Here is a 15,714-nt window from a genome sequence, read left to right as displayed (position 1 = left end):
TTAAAATAGCACCGGAGTGTGTTATTACCTCTTTGGCAGAGTTTGAAGAAGAATCTACCAGAGTTTTGCTATGATTTTAGCCGGAGTAGTTAAGATCATATTGCTGTTCTCGGCCATCTGAGGAGTGAGGTAAACTTCAGATCAGGGGACAGCGGGCAGATGAATCTGCATAGAGGTATGTAGCAGTTTTTATTTTCTGACAATGGAATTGATGAGAAAATCCTGCCATACCGATATAATGTCATGTATGTATACTTTACACTTCAGTATTCTGGGGAATGGTACTTCACTAGAATTACACTGTAAGAAATACATAAAGCTGTTTAATAACTAGAGATTATGTTTAACGTTTTTGCTGGAATGTAAAATCGTTTTCATTTGCTGAGGTACTGTGTGAATAAATGTTTGGGCACTATTTTCCACTTGGCAGTTGCTTAATCTGTTTTTCTGACAGTTTCTGTTCTCCCTCACTGCTGTGTGTGAGGGGAGGGGCCGTTTTTTGGCGCTTTTACTATGCATCAAATATTTCAGTCAGCAACTCATTGTATTCCCTGCATGATCCGGTTCATCTCTACAGAGCTCAGGGGTCTTCAAAACTTATTTTGAGGGAGGTAATTTCTCTCAGCAGAGCTGTGAGAATTATAGTTTGACTGAGATAAAAAACGTTTATTCTGTAATTTGTTTCCTGCTTTCAGAATTTGTTATCTTTGCTAATGGGATTAAACCTTTGCTAAAGTTGTGTTGTTTACAAGGATTGAGGCTATAACTGTTTCAATTATTAATTTTCAACTGTCATAGATCTTCTGTGCTTCTTAAAGGCACAGTACGTTTTAATATTATTCTAATTGAATTGTATTTCCAAGTTGCAAGTTTATTTGCTAGTGTGTTAAAACATGTCTGATTCAGAGGATGATACCTGTGTCATTTGTTGCAATGCCAAAGTGGAGCCCAATAGAAATTTATGTACTAACTGTATTGATGCTACTTTAAATAAAAGTCAATCTGTACAAATTGAACAAATTTCACCAAACAACGAGGGGAGAGTTATGCCGACTAACTCGCCTCACGTGTCAGTACCTACATCTCCCGCTCAGAGGGAGGTGCGTGATATTGTAGCGCCGAGTACATCTGGGCGGCCATTACAAATCACATTACAGGATATGGCTACTGTTATGACTGAGGTTTTGGCTAAATTACCAGAACTAAGAGGTAAGCGTGATCACTCTGGGGTGAGAACAGAGTGCGCTGATAATATTAGGGCCATGTCAGACACTGCGTCACAGGTGGCAGAACATGAGGACGGAGAACTTCATTCTGTGGGTGACGGTTCTGATCCAAACAGACTGGATTCAGATATTTCAAATTTTAAATTTAAACTGGAAAACCTCCGTGTATTACTAGGGGAGGTGTTAGCGGCTCTGAATGATTGTAACACAGTTGCAATACCAGAGAAAATGTGTAGGTTGGATAAATATTTTGCGGTACCGACGAGTACTGAGATTTTTCCTATACCTAAGAGACTTACTGAAATTGTTACTAAGGAGTGGGATAGACCCGGTGTGCCGTTCTCACCCCCTCCGATATTTAGAAAAATGTTTCCAATAGACGCCACCACATTGAGTAATTTGGGCAAAGATTTCCGGATGGAGTTCCCACTCCCCCGGATGAAATGTCTGACGACTCAGAAAATCCGCTTCCCAATTTTCCACTCCTGGGATGTGGATTGCAGACAAGTGGCAGGAGTGAGTCTCCGTCCATTGAATGATTTTGGTCACTTCTTCCATCGCCAGTGAACTCCTTGTTCCCCCCTGATGGTTGATGTACGCAACAGTCGTCATGTTGTCTGATTGAAACCGTATGAACTTGGCCTTTGCTAGCTGAGGCCAAGCCTTGAGAGCATTGAATATCGCTCTCAGTTCCAGAATATTTATCGGGAGAAGAGATTCTTCCCGAGACCAAAGACCCTGAGCTTTCAGGGGTCCCCAGACCGCGCCCCAGCCCACCAGACTGGCGTCGGTCGTGACAATGACCCACTCTGGTCTGCGGAAGCTCATCCCCTGTGACAGGTTGTCCAGGGACAGCCACCAACGGAGTGAATCTCTGGTCCTCTGATCTACTTATATCGTCGGAGACAAGTCTGTATAGTCCCCATTCCACTGACTGAGCATGCACAGTTGTAATGGTCTTAGATGAATTTGCGCAAAAGGAACTATGTCCATTGCCGCTACCATCAAACCTATTACTTCCATGCACTGCGCTATGGAAGGAAGAGGAACAGAATGAAGTATTTGACAAGAGTTTAGAAGTTTTGATTTTCTGGCCTCTGTCAGAAAAATCCTCATTTCTAAGGAGTCTATTATTGTTCCCAAGAAGGGAACCCTTGTTGACGGAGATAGAGAACTTTTTTCTACGTTCACTTTCCACCCGTGAGATCTGAGAAAGGCCAGGACAATGTCCGTGTGAGCCTTTGCTTGTGGAAGGGACGACGCTTGAATCAGTATGTCGTCCAAGTAAGGTACTACTGCAATGCCCCTTGGTCTTAGCACCGCTAGAAGGGACCCTAGTACCTTTGTGAAAATTCTTGGAGCAGTGGCTAATCCGAACGGAAGTGCCACAAACTGGTAATGCTTGTCCAGAAATGCGAACCTTAGGAACCGATGATGTTCCTTGTGGATAGGAATATGTAGATACGCATCCTTTAAATCCACCGTGGTCATGAATTGACCTTCCTGGATGGAAGGAAGAATTGTTCGAATGGTTTCCATTTTGAACGATGGAACCTTGAGAAACTTGTTTAGGATCTTGAGATCTAAGATTGGTCTGAATGTTCCCTCTTTTTTGGGAACTACGAACAGATTGGAGTAGAACCCCATCCCTTGTTCTCCTAATGGAACAGGATGAATCACTCCCATTTTTAACAAGTCTTCTACACAATGTAAGAATGCCTGTTTTTTTATGTGGTCTGAAGACAATTGAGACCTGTGGAACCTCCCCCTTGGGGGAAGCCCCTTGAATTCCAGAAGATAACCTTGGGAGACTATTTCTAGCGCCCAAGGATCCAGAACATCTCTTGCCCAAGCCTGAGCGAAGAGAGAGAGTCTGCCCCCCACCAGATCCGGTCCCGGATCGGGGGCCAACATCTCATGCTGTCTTGGTAGCAGTGGCAGGTTTCTTGGCCTGCTTACCTTTGTTCCAGCCTTGCATTGGCCTCCAGGCTGGCTTGGCTTGAGAAGTATTACCCTCTTGCTTAGAGGACGTAGCACTTGGGGCTTGTCCGTTTCTGCGAAAGGGACGAAAATTAGGTTTATTTTAGGCCTTGAAAGACCTATCCTGAGGAAGGGCGTGGCCCTTGCCCCCAGTGATATCAGAAATAATCTCTTTCAAGTCAGGGCCAAACAGCGTTTTCCCCTTGAAAGGAATGTTAAGCAATTTGTTCTTGGAAGACGCATCCGCTGACCAAGATTTTAGCCAAAGCGCTCTGCGCGCCACAATAGCAAACCCAGAATTTTTCGCCGCTAATCTAGCCAATTGCAAAGTGGCGTCTAGGGTGAAAGAGTTAGCCAATTTGAGAGCATGAATTCTGTCCAAAATCTCCTCATAAGAAGAATCTTTATTGAGCGCCTTTTCTAGTTCATCGAACCAGAAACACGCTGCTGTAGTGACAGGAACAATGCATGAAATTGGTTGTAGAAGGTAACCTTGCTGAACAAACATCTTTTTAAGCAAACCCTCTAATTTTTTATCCATAGGATCTTTGAAAGCACAACTATCTTCTATGGGTATAGTGGTGCGTTTGTTTAGAGTAGAAACCGCCCCCTCGACCTTGGGGACTGTCTGCCATAAGTCCTTTCTGGGGTCGACCATAGGAAACAATTTCTTAAATATAGGGGGAGGGACGAAAGGTATGCCGGGCCTTTCCCATTCTTTATTTACAATGTCCGCCACCCGCTTGGGTATAGGAAAAGCTTCGGGGGGCCCCGGGACCTCTAGGAACTTGTCCATTTTACATAATTTCTCTGGAATGACCAAATTCTCACAATCATCCAGAGTAGATAACACCTCCTTAAGCAGGGCGCGGAGATGTTCCAATTTAAATTTAAATGTAATCACATCAGGTTCAGCTTGTTGAGAAATTTTCCCTGAATCTGAAATTTCTCCCTCAGACAAAACCTCCCTGACCCCCTCAGACTGGTGTAGGGGCACTTCAGAACCAATATCATCAGCGTCCTCATGCTCTTCAGTATTTTCTAAAACAGAGGAGTCGCGCTTTCGCTGATAAGTGGGCATTTTGGCTAAAATGTTTTTGATAGAATTATCCATTACAGCCGTTAATTGTTGCATAGTAAGGAGTATTGGCGCACTAGATGTACTAGGGGCCTCCTGTGTGGGCAAGACTGGTGTAGACGAAGGAGGGGATGATGCAGTACCATGCTTACTCCCCTCACTTGAGGAATCATCTTGGGCATCATTTTCTCTAAATTTTGTGTCACATAAATCACATCTATTTAAATGAGAAGGAACCTTGGCTTCCCCACATACAGAACACAGTCTATCTGGTAGTTCAGACATGTTAAACAGGCATAAACTTGATAACAAAGTACAAAAAACGTTTTAAAATAAAACCGTTACTGTCACTTTAAATTTTAAACTGAACACACTTTATTACTGCAAATGTGAAAAAGTATGAAGGAATTGTTCAAAATTCACCACAGTGTCTTAAAGCCTTAAAAGTATTGCACACCAAATTTGAAAGCTTTAACCCTTAAAATAACGGAACCGGAGCCGTTTTTATATTTAACCCCTTTACAACCCCTTTGCTGAGACCCAACCAAGCCCAAAGGGGAATACGATACCAAATGACGCCTTCAGAAAGTCTTTTCTATGTATCAGAGCTCCTCACACATGCATCTGCATGTCATGCTTCCCAAAAACAAGTGCGCAATAGAGGCGCGAAAATGAGGCTCTGCCTATGATTAGGGAAAGCCCCTAGAGAATAAGGTGTCCAATACAGTGCCTGCCGGTTATTTTACATAATTCCCAAGAATAAAATAATTCCTCAAAGCTATGAAGTATAAAATATGCTTATATATCAATCGTTTTAGCCCAGAAAATGTCTACAGTCTTAGAAAGCCCTTGTGAAGCCCTTTTTTTCTTTATGTAATAAAAATGGCTTACCGGATCCCATAGGGAAAATGACAGCTTCCAGCATTACATCGTCTTGTTAGAAATGTGTCATACCTCAAGCAGCAAAAGTCTGCTCACTGTTTCCCCCAACTGAAGTTAATTCCTCTCAACAGTCCTGTGTGGAAACAGCCATCGATTTTAGTAACGGTTGCTAAAATCATTTTCCTCTTACAAACAGAAATCTTCATCTCTTTTCTGTTTCAGAGTAAATAGTACATACCAGCACTATTTTAAAATAACAAACTCTTGATTGAATAATAAAAACTACAGTTAAACACCAAAAAACTCTAAGCCATCTCCGTGGAGATGTTGCCTGTACAACGGCAAAGAGAATGACTGGGGAAGGCGGAGCCTAGGAGGGATCATGTGACCAGCTTTGCTGGGCTCTTTGCCATTTCCTGTTGGGGAAGAGAATATCCCACAAGTAAGGATGACGCCGTGGACCGGACACACCTATGTTGGAGAAATAAAAAACATTATGGGCTTTATAAATAGATCTACAACATTTATGCAAAGAAAAAATGAGTGTATAATGGCCCTTTAAGCCAAGCAGCTAAAAATAAACGTAGTAGCCTTATGACACTTGTGTCAGGAAGAAAAAACAGAATTTATGTTTACCTGATAAATTACTTTCTCCAACGGTGTGTCCGGTCCACGGCGTCATCCTTACTTGTGGGATATTCTCCTCCCCAACAGGAAATGGCAAAGAGCCCAGCAAAGCTGGTCACATGATCCCTCCTAGGCTCCTCCTACCCCAGTCATTCGACCGACGTTAAGGAGGAATATTTGCATAGGAGAAACCATATGGTACCGTGGTGACTGTAGTTAAAGAAAATAAATTATCAGACCTGATTAAAAAAACCAGGGCGGGCCGTGGACCGGACACACCGTTGGAGAAAGTAATTTATCAGGTAAACATAAATTCTGTTTTCTCCAACATAGGTGTGTCCGGTCCACGGCGTCATCCTTACTTGTGGGAACCAATACCAAAGCTTTAGGACACGGATGAAGGGAGGGAGCAAATCAGGTCACCTAAATGGAAGGCACCACGGCTTGCAAAACCTTTCTCCCAAAAATAGCCTCAGAAGAAGCAAAAGTATCAAACTTGTAAAATTTGGTAAAAGTGTGCAGTGAAGACCAAGTCGCTGCCCTACATATCTGATCAACAGAAGCCTCGTTCTTGAAGGCCCATGTGGAAGCCACAGCCCTAGTGGAATGAGCTGTGATTCTTTCGGGAGGCTGCCGTCCGGCAGTCTCGTAAGCCAATCTGATGATGCTTTTAATCCAAAAAGAGAGAGAGGTAGAAGTTGCTTTTTGACCTCTCCTTTTACCAGAATAAACAACAAACAAGGAAGATGTTTGTCTAAAATCCTTTGTAGCATCTAAATAGAATTTTAGAGCGCGAACAACATCCAAATTGTGCAACAAACGTTCCTTCTTTGAAACTGGTTTCGGACACAGAGAAGGTACGATAATCTCCTGGTTAATGTTTTTGTTAGAAACAACTTTTGGAAGAAAACCAGGTTTAGTACGTAAAACCACCTTATCTGCATGGAACACCAGATAAGGAGGAGAACACTGCAGAGCAGATAATTCTGAAACTCTTCTAGCAGAAGAGATTGCAACTAAAAACAAAACTTTCCAAGATAATAACTTAATATCAACGGAATGTAAGGGTTCAAACGGAACCCCCTGAAGAACTGAAAGAACTAAATTGAGACTCCAAGGAGGAGTCAAAGGTTTGTAAACAGGCTTAATTCTAACCAGAGCCTGAACAAAGGCTTGAACATCTGGCACAGCTGCCAGCTTTTTGTGAAGTAACACAGACAAGGCAGAAATCTGTCCCTTCAGGGAACTTGCAGATAATCCTTTTTCCAATCCTTCTTGAAGGAAGGATAGAATCTTAGGAATCTTAACCTTGTCCCAAGGGAATCCTTTAGATTCACACCAACAGATATATTTTTTCCAAATTTTGTGGTAAATCTTTCTAGTTACAGGCTTTCTGGCCTGAACAAGAGTATCGATAACAGAATCTGAGAACCCTCGCTTCGATAAGATCAAGCGTTCAATCTCCAAGCAGTCAGCTGGAGTGAAACCAGGTTCGGATGTTCGAACGGACCCTGAACAAGAAGGTCTCGTCTCAAAGGTAGCTTCCAAGGTGGAGCCGATGACATATTCACCAGATCTGCATACCAAGTCCTGCGTGGCCACGCAGGAGCTATCAAGATCACCGACGCCCTCTCCTGATTGATCCTGGCTACCAGCCTGGGGATGAGAGGGAACGGCGGGAACACATAAGCTAGTTTGAAGGTCCAAGGTGCTACTAGTGCATCCACTAGAGCCGCCTTGGGATCCCTGGATCTGGACCCGTAGCAAGGAACTTTGAAGTTCTGACGAGAGGCCATCAGATCCATGTCTGGAATGCCCCACAGCTGAGTGACTTGGGCAAAGATTTCCGGATGGAGTTCCCACTCCCCCGGATGCAATGTCTGACGACTCAGAAAATCCGCTTCCCAATTTTCCACTCCTGGGATGTGGATAGCGGACAGGTGGCAGGAGTGAGACTCCGCCCATAGAATGATTTTGGTCACTTCTTCCATCGCTAGGGAACTCCTTGTTCCCCCCTGATGGTTGATGTACGCAACAGTTGTCATGTTGTCTGATTGAAACCGTATGAACTTGGCCCTCGCTAGCTGAGGCCAAGCCTTGAGAGCATTGAATATCGCTCTCAGTTCCAGAATATTTATCGGTAGAAGAGATTCTTCCCGAGACCAAAGACCCTGAGCTTTCAGGGATCCCCAGACCGCGCCCCAGCCCATCAGACTGGCGTCGGTCGTGACAATGACCCACTCTGGTCTGCGGAATGTCATCCCTTGTGACAGGTTGTCCAGGGACAGCCACCAACGGAGTGAGTCTCTGGTCCTCTGATTTACTTGTATCTTCGGAGACAAGTCTGTATAATCCCCATTCCACTGACTGAGCATGCACAGTTGTAATGGTCTTAGATGAATGCGCGCAAAAGGAACTATGTCCATAGCCGCTACCATCAACCCGATCACTTCCATGCACTGAGCTATGGAAGGAAGAGGAACGGAATGAAGTATCCGACAAGAGTCTAGAAGCTTTGTTTTTCTGGCCTCTGTCAGAAATATCCTCATTTCTAAGGAGTCTATTATTGTTCCCAAGAAGGGAACCCTTGTTGACGGAGATAGAGAACTCTTTTCCACGTTCACTTTCCATCCGTGAGATCTGAGAAAGGCCAGGACGATGTCCGTGTGAGCCTTTGCTTGAGGAAGGGACGACGCTTGAATCAGAATGTCGTCCAAGTAAGGTACTACAGCAATGCCCCTTGGTCTTAGCACAGCTAGAAGGGACCCTAGTACCTTTGTGAAAATCCTTGGAGCAGTGTCTAATCCGAAAGGAAGCGCCACGAACTGGTAATGCTTGTCCAGGAATGCGAACCTTAGGAACCGATGATGTTCCTTGTGGATAGGAATATGTAGATACGCATCCTTTAAATCCACCGTGGTCATGAATTGACCTTCCTGGATGGAAGGAAGAATAGTTCGAATGGTTTCCATCTTGAACGATGGAACCTTGAGAAACTTGTTTAAGATCTTGAGATCTAAGATTGGTCTGAACGTTCCCTCTTTTTTGGGAACTATGAACAGATTGGAGTAGAACCCCATCCCTTGTTCTCTTAATGGAACAGGATGAATCACTCCCATTTTTAACAGGTCTTCTATACAATGTAAGAATGCCTGTCTTTTTATGTGGTCTGAAGACAACTGAGACCTGTGGAACCTCCCCCTTGGGGGAAGTCCCTTGAATTCCAGAAGATAACCTTGGGAGACTATTTCTAGCGCCCAAGGATCCAGAACATCTCTTGCCCAAGCCTGAGCGAAGAGAGAGAGTCTGCCCCCCACCAGATCCGGTCCCGGATCGGGGGCCAACATTTCATGCAGTCTTGGTAGCAGTGGCAGGTTTCTTGGCCTGCTTTCCCTTGTTCCAGCCTTGCATTGGTCTCCAAGCTGGCTTGGCTTGAGAAGTATTACCCTCTTGCTTAGAGGACGTAGCACCTCGGGCTGGTCCGTTTCTACGAAAGGGACGAAAATTAGGTTTATTTTTTGCCTTGAAAGGCCGATCCTGAGGAAGGGCGTGGCCCTTACCCCCAGTGATATCAGAGATAATCTCTTTCAAGTCAGGGCCAAACAGCGTTTTCCCCTTGAAAGGAATGTTAAGTAGCTTGTTCTTGGAAGACACATCAGCCGACCAAGATTTCAACCAAAGCGCTCTGCGCGCCACAATAGCAAACCCAGAATTCTTAGCCGCTAACCTAGCCAATTGCAAAGTGGCGTCTAGGGTGAAAGAATTAGCCAATTTGAGAGCATTGATTCTGTCCATAATCTCCTCATAAGGAGGAGAATCACTATCGACCGCCTTTATCAGCTCATCGAACCAGAAACATGCGGCTGTAGCGACAGGGACAATGCATGCAATTGGTTGTAGAAGGTAACCCTGCTGAACAAACATCTTTTTAAGCAAACCTTCTAATTTTTTATCCATAGGATCTTTGAAAGCACAACTATCCTCTATGGGTATAGTGGTGCGTTTGTTTAAAGTGGAAACCGCTCCCTCAACCTTGGGGACTGTCTGCCATAAGTCCTTTCTGGGGTCGACCAAAGGAAACAATTTTTTAAATATGGGGGGAGGGACGAAAGGAATACCGGGCCTTTCCCATTCTTTATTAACAATGTCCGCCACCCGCTTGGGTATAGGAAAAGCTTCTGGGAGCCCCGGCACCTCTAGGAACTTGTTCATTTTACATAGCTTCTCTGGGATGACCAACTTGTCACAATCATCCAGAGTGGATAATACCTCCTTAAGCAGAATGCGGAGATGTTCCAACTTAAATTTAAATGCAATCACATCAGGTTCAGCCTGTTGAGAAATGTTCCCTGAATCAGTAATTTCTCCCTCAGACAAAACCTCCCTGGCCCCATCAGACTGGGTTAGGGGCCCTTCAGAGATATTAGTATCAGCGTTGCCATGCTCTTCAGTATCTAAAACAGAGCAGCCGCGCTTACGCTGACAAGTGTTCATTTGGGCTAAAATGTTTTTGACAGAATTATCCATTACAGCCGTTAATTGTTGCATAGTAAGGAGTATTGGCGCACTAGATGTACTAGGGGCCTCCTGAGTGGGCAAGACTCGTGTAGACGAAGGAGGGAATGATGCAGTACCATGCTTACTCCCCTCACTTGAGGAATCATCTTGGGCATCATTGTCATTATCACATAAATCACATTTATTTAAATGAATAGGAATTCTGGCTTCCCCACATTCAGAACACAGTCTATCTGGTAGTTCAGACATGTTAAACAGGCATAAACTTGATAACAAAGTACAAAAACGTTTTAAAATAAAACCGTTACTGTCACTTTAAATTTTAAACTGAACACACTTTATTACTGCAATTGCGAAAAAACATGAAGGAATTGTACAAAATTCACCAAATTTTCACCACAGTGTCTTAAAGCCTTAAAGGTATTGCACACCAAATTTGGAAGCTTTAACCCTTAAAATAACGGAACCGGAGCCGTTTTAAACTTTAACCCCTTTACAGTCCCTGGTATCTGCTTTGCTGAGACCCAACCAAGCCCAAAGGGGAATACGATACCAAATGACGCCTTCAGAAAGTCTTTTCTAAGTATCAGAGCTCCTCACACATGCGACTGCATGCCATGCCTCTCAAAAACAAGTGCGCCACACCGGCGCGAAAATGAGGCTCTGCTTATGCTTTGGGAAAGCCCCTAAGGAATAAGGTGTCTAATACAGTGCCTGCCGATATTCTTATATCAAAATACCCAGATAAAATGATTCCTCAAGGCTAAATATGTGTTAATAATGAATCGATTTAGCCCAGAAAAGTCTACAGTCTTAATAAGCCCTTGTGAAGCCCTTATTTATGATCGTAATAAACATGGCTTACCGGATCCCATAGGGAAAATGACAGCTTCCAGCATTACATCGTCTTGTTAGAATGTGTCATACCTCAAGCAGCAAGAGACTGCATACTGTTCCCCCAACTGAAGTTAATAGCTCTCAACAGTCCTGTGTGGAACAGCCATGGATTTTAGTTACGGTTGCTAAAATCATTTTCCTCATACAAACAGAAATCTTCATCTCTTTTCTGTTTCTGAGTAAATAGTACATACCAGCACTATTTCAAAATAACAAACTCTTGATTGAATAATAAAAACTACAGTTAAACACTAAAAAACTCTAAGCCATCTCCGTGGAGATGTTGCCTGTACAACGGCAAAGAGAATGACTGGGGTAGGAGGAGCCTAGGAGGGATCATGTGACCAGCTTTGCTGGGCTCTTTGCCATTTCCTGTTGGGGAGGAGAATATCCCACAAGTAAGGATGACGCCGTGGACCGGACACACCTATGTTGGAGAAATGCTGGTTGGTAAAACATCTTCCCAGAGGCAGAACTTTTATTCACTTTCTGCGATTAGAATTTTTTAGTGAAAATTTTTCTGCAGGTCATTTTTAAATAAAATAAAATTTTAAATTAGACAGTTACACTAAGGCACCAGTTCAATTGCAATGTGTTGGTTAACTGAAGAATAAAGCATTTTTTATAATATAATTGCTTTGCAAATTAGCTGCATACAAAAAAAAGACATTTTAAAATGTCTCTGGAATAAATCTGTTTCCTTTTCTCTTGGTCTAACATAGAAATGTAGTAATAAAAAAGATGCAATGCTCATACTAACGTCTTACATTCAGAATAAACAGCTTTTCAGACTGGAAAAGGCTAGGGGGCGGGTTTGAAAAAATCTCTGAGAGACAGTCAACAAGCAATGTGCTGCTGCATTGCAGCGTTATTGCATATTTGACTGCTCACTTCAAACAGCACTTTACTCTGGATGCACTGTGTTATGGAAAACTTACACAGTGCTGCCAGAGCACAGCTCTGTTTTAAGAGAACTGTCTAATGTGGAGTAGCACTACAAAGTTTAAGCGCTAACAGTTCCTGCATGTGTCCTGTTCTGAGGACATGCTGCATTTTCTGCGATGACATCTCAGATGTATCAAACTGTATGCAGAATTATATAACATTATCTTAGCAGCAGCTTTCAAAATCAAAAGCTTGGAGAGATTTTTGCCGTTAAAGTTGGACTTACCTAGTCTCTTCTGATCGGGTCTTGGTTTTTAAAGGTCTAATCACAGTGCGCCCGATCACACCACTGAACTGAATGTAGCTTGTTCCTGCTACCAGATGCGAGCTACATTCAGTATATATATTTTTTATTTATTTTTAGCCACCAATCAGTAAGCGCTATCCAGGTGCTGAACCAAAAATGGCCCGTCTCCTAAGCTTACATTCCTGCTTTTCAAATAAAGAAACCAAGAGAACTTAGAAAAATTGATATGAGTAAGCTGGAAAGTTGCATTTTCCCTTTAACAAGTATCCTTTTTTTCAGTCCTTCAGACAAAATATGTAAATACGGTTGTTGATATATAGCACCTATAAGCCACATTACAAACCAAATAAAGGCAAATAAATAATTAAAGGTGTCAGTATCCCTATAATATAACAAGATTATAAGTAGTACCACTGGTTTCTAAATGTAATACATTCTCTTTTTAGATGGAACAGGTGCTGTTTTTTTTTTAATTAAAGTATTGTAAATTGGAAACATACTGAAGATGACAAAGTGGAATTTTTTTTTATATTATATCAGAGTCCTAGAACAATTATTTGGTACCTGAAGGAAATAGATTAAGAATAACATGTAATTGTTGTCAAAGTCTAAGTTAAGTCTCAAGTCTTCGTTGATTATGTCAAGTCGAGGCGCAAGTCATCAAATTTGGGACTCAAATCTAAGTCATGCAACTTGAATCCACAACCCTGGTAGATTCTAAAAATGGCATACAACATGAAGAAACTATCTTAGCAAGCATTTCACCATAATGAATATCATGGTTATAAAAATCCATTCTACTCAGTATAGTGGATAAAGAGAAATAGTTCACAATGTATAAGAAACGTAGAGTCCCTGTTTTGCCTGCCTTTTAGATAGGTAAAAGGGCAAATACTTTTATTTTCCAAAGATCTGACAAGCAGATTAAAAAAAAAATGCAACTTGTGACAAAACTAAATGTATTAACTAAATTGTTTTTAACTTTACTCAACAATACACACTTAAACTTGTTGAGTTACCAAATGGCCCACATATTTCTAATATCATAGACCTGGCAATTGCCAGGAAAGTGTTACCAAGAAAGCCCCAATAAAGAGCAAGGACCTTCAGGCATAATGAGGCAAATGCTACAGAGCATATATCAACTGCCAAGCTGTTTTACTCACTACTGTGCGCAGTCAATCAGCTGGTATTCGTTCGATCTCTCATAGCAGATTCGTACACCATCATCTTGCCATAGCGTCTTTGTGTGTTCATAAAACTCCTAAGGGTAAAAACAAAATAAAAAAAAAACAATAAAAAAAAACAACATTAATATACACATCCGTTTGTCCCTAGAAAAAGGTCTCAAAATTTACAATGTGCCTTTCTCAAACTGGTATATCTGACTGAAATAAAACCTCAGGTGTCAATGTCTGTATTCTAACTGTGGGTACATTCAATGTTCAAAAAAAAACACACAACCCATAAGAACTGGAAATTACGTTTTCTACCTTCTCTATTTAATGAGAGACAAGAGGTATGTGCCATCTCATAAAGTTACTATACAAAGATGATACTAGTTTTAACAGCCACACTAGCAGCTAACCTTTTATACCAAAACATCATGAAACAGTAACACGATTTTAGTGGAGAAAACAAATCTCATCCATAGGGTTTCTTTAAAGGGAGTGATATGGTCAAGCTGCCAATATGGCACTCGGAATAAAGAAGGGGCACTACTAATCAAGCAAAATGTCTCCAAAGCAAAGTTGTGGCAGCCTCCTTTTCAGCATTTTTGGTTAGTTTTTGTAATTTTGTAGACATTCACCAATTTGCAATGCAGTGATCTTTAAAGGGACAGTTTACACAAAAATGTTCTCCACTTTAATTTGTTCCCAATGATCCACTTTACCTGCTGGAGTGTATTTAATTGTATTTCCTTTACCTTTATATTGGCATTTGAAATAGTTGATTTAGACTATGGTATCCTCACCTATTATGAAAGTTTCTGGCCTTAGGTCCAAGCTATAGATAAGCTTTGTAAACACAGCCAGCAGTGGGGTATAGATGAGATAATGTAATAAAATGTTAATTTTCCATTGATCTCTCCAAGTATAGGTCTTTGGTTTACGGACAGATACAAGATAAAGAAACATGTGTATGTACACAAGGTGATAAAGTAATGAGATCTGATTATACTTACAAGCTCAACCAATTTTATTAGGTTGTGGCTTCAACACACGGAATCAGCTATTTTATATACACAAATAAACCTTAAAAACATAATTTATGCTTACCTGATAAATTTATTTCTCTTGTAGTGTATCCAGTCCACGGATCATCCATTACTTATGGGATATTCTCCTTCCTAACAGGAAGTTGCAAGAATATCACCCACAGCAGAGCTGCTATATAGCTCCTCCCCTAACTGTCATATCCAGTCATTCGACCGAAAACAAACAGAGAAAGGAGAAACCATAGGGTGCAGTGGTGACTGTAGTTTAATTAAAATTTAGACCTGCCTTAAAAGGACAGGGCGGGCCGTGGACTGGATACACTACAAGATAAATAAATTTATCAGGTAAGCATAAATTATGTTTTCTCTTGTTAAGTGTATCCAGTCCACGGATCACCATTACTTATGGGATACCAATACCAAAGCTAAAGTACACGGATGATGGGAGGGACAAGGCAGGATGAAGAGGAAAGAACCACTGCCTGAAGAACCTTTCTCCCAAAAACAGCATCCAAAGAAGCAAAAGTATCAAATTTGTAAAATTTGGAAAAAGTGTGAAGCGAAGACCAAGTCGCGGCCTTGCAAATCTGTTCAACAGAGGCCTCATTTTTAAAGGCCCAGGTGGAAGCCACAGCTCTAGTGGAATGAGCTGTAATCCTTTCAGGGGGCTGCTGTCCAGCAGTCTCATAGGCTAGGCGTATTATGCTCCGAAGCCAAAAGGAAAGAGGTTGCCGAAGCTTTTTGACCTCTCCTCTGTCCAGAGTAAACGACAAACAGGGTAGATGTTTGACGAAAATATTTAGTAGCTTGTAAGTAAAACTTCAAGGCACGGGCTACGTCCAGATTATGTAAAAGACGTTCCTTCTTTGAAGGAGGATTAGGACACAATGATGGAACAACAATCTCTTGATTGATATTCTTGTTAGAAACCATGTTAGGTAAAAACCCAGGTTTGGTACGCAGGACTACCTTATCTGCATGAAAAATCAGATAAGGAGAATCACATTGTAAGGCAGATAGCTCAGAGACTCTCCGAGCCGAGGAAACAGCCATCAAAAACAGAACTTTCCAAGATAAAAGTTTAATATCAATGGAA

The 15,714-nt window shown here is 41.9% G+C and overlaps 1 protein-coding gene across 2 annotated transcripts in view; it reads right to left on the bottom strand.

The window, feature by feature from the left end:
- The window catches only part of GNAS (GNAS complex locus), a 1,129,774-nt gene that overhangs the window by 246,192 nt on the left and 867,868 nt on the right, over positions 1-15,714 (bottom strand). For both annotated transcript variants that reach the window (XM_053705050.1, XM_053705108.1), the window contains exon 5: positions 13,567-13,664. In XM_053705050.1, coding sequence (XP_053561025.1) covers positions 13,567-13,664 — 98 coding nt within the window. The remainder of the gene's footprint in view (positions 1-13,566; positions 13,665-15,714) is intronic.

The sequence above is a fragment of the Bombina bombina genome, chromosome 1 (genome assembly GCF_027579735.1).
Source record: "Bombina bombina isolate aBomBom1 chromosome 1, aBomBom1.pri, whole genome shotgun sequence".
In the NCBI taxonomy this organism is placed as follows: domain Eukaryota; kingdom Metazoa; phylum Chordata; class Amphibia; order Anura; family Bombinatoridae; genus Bombina; species Bombina bombina.
Note: the sequence above shows the minus strand (reverse complement) of the source record. Positions and strands in the feature narration are given on the sequence as shown.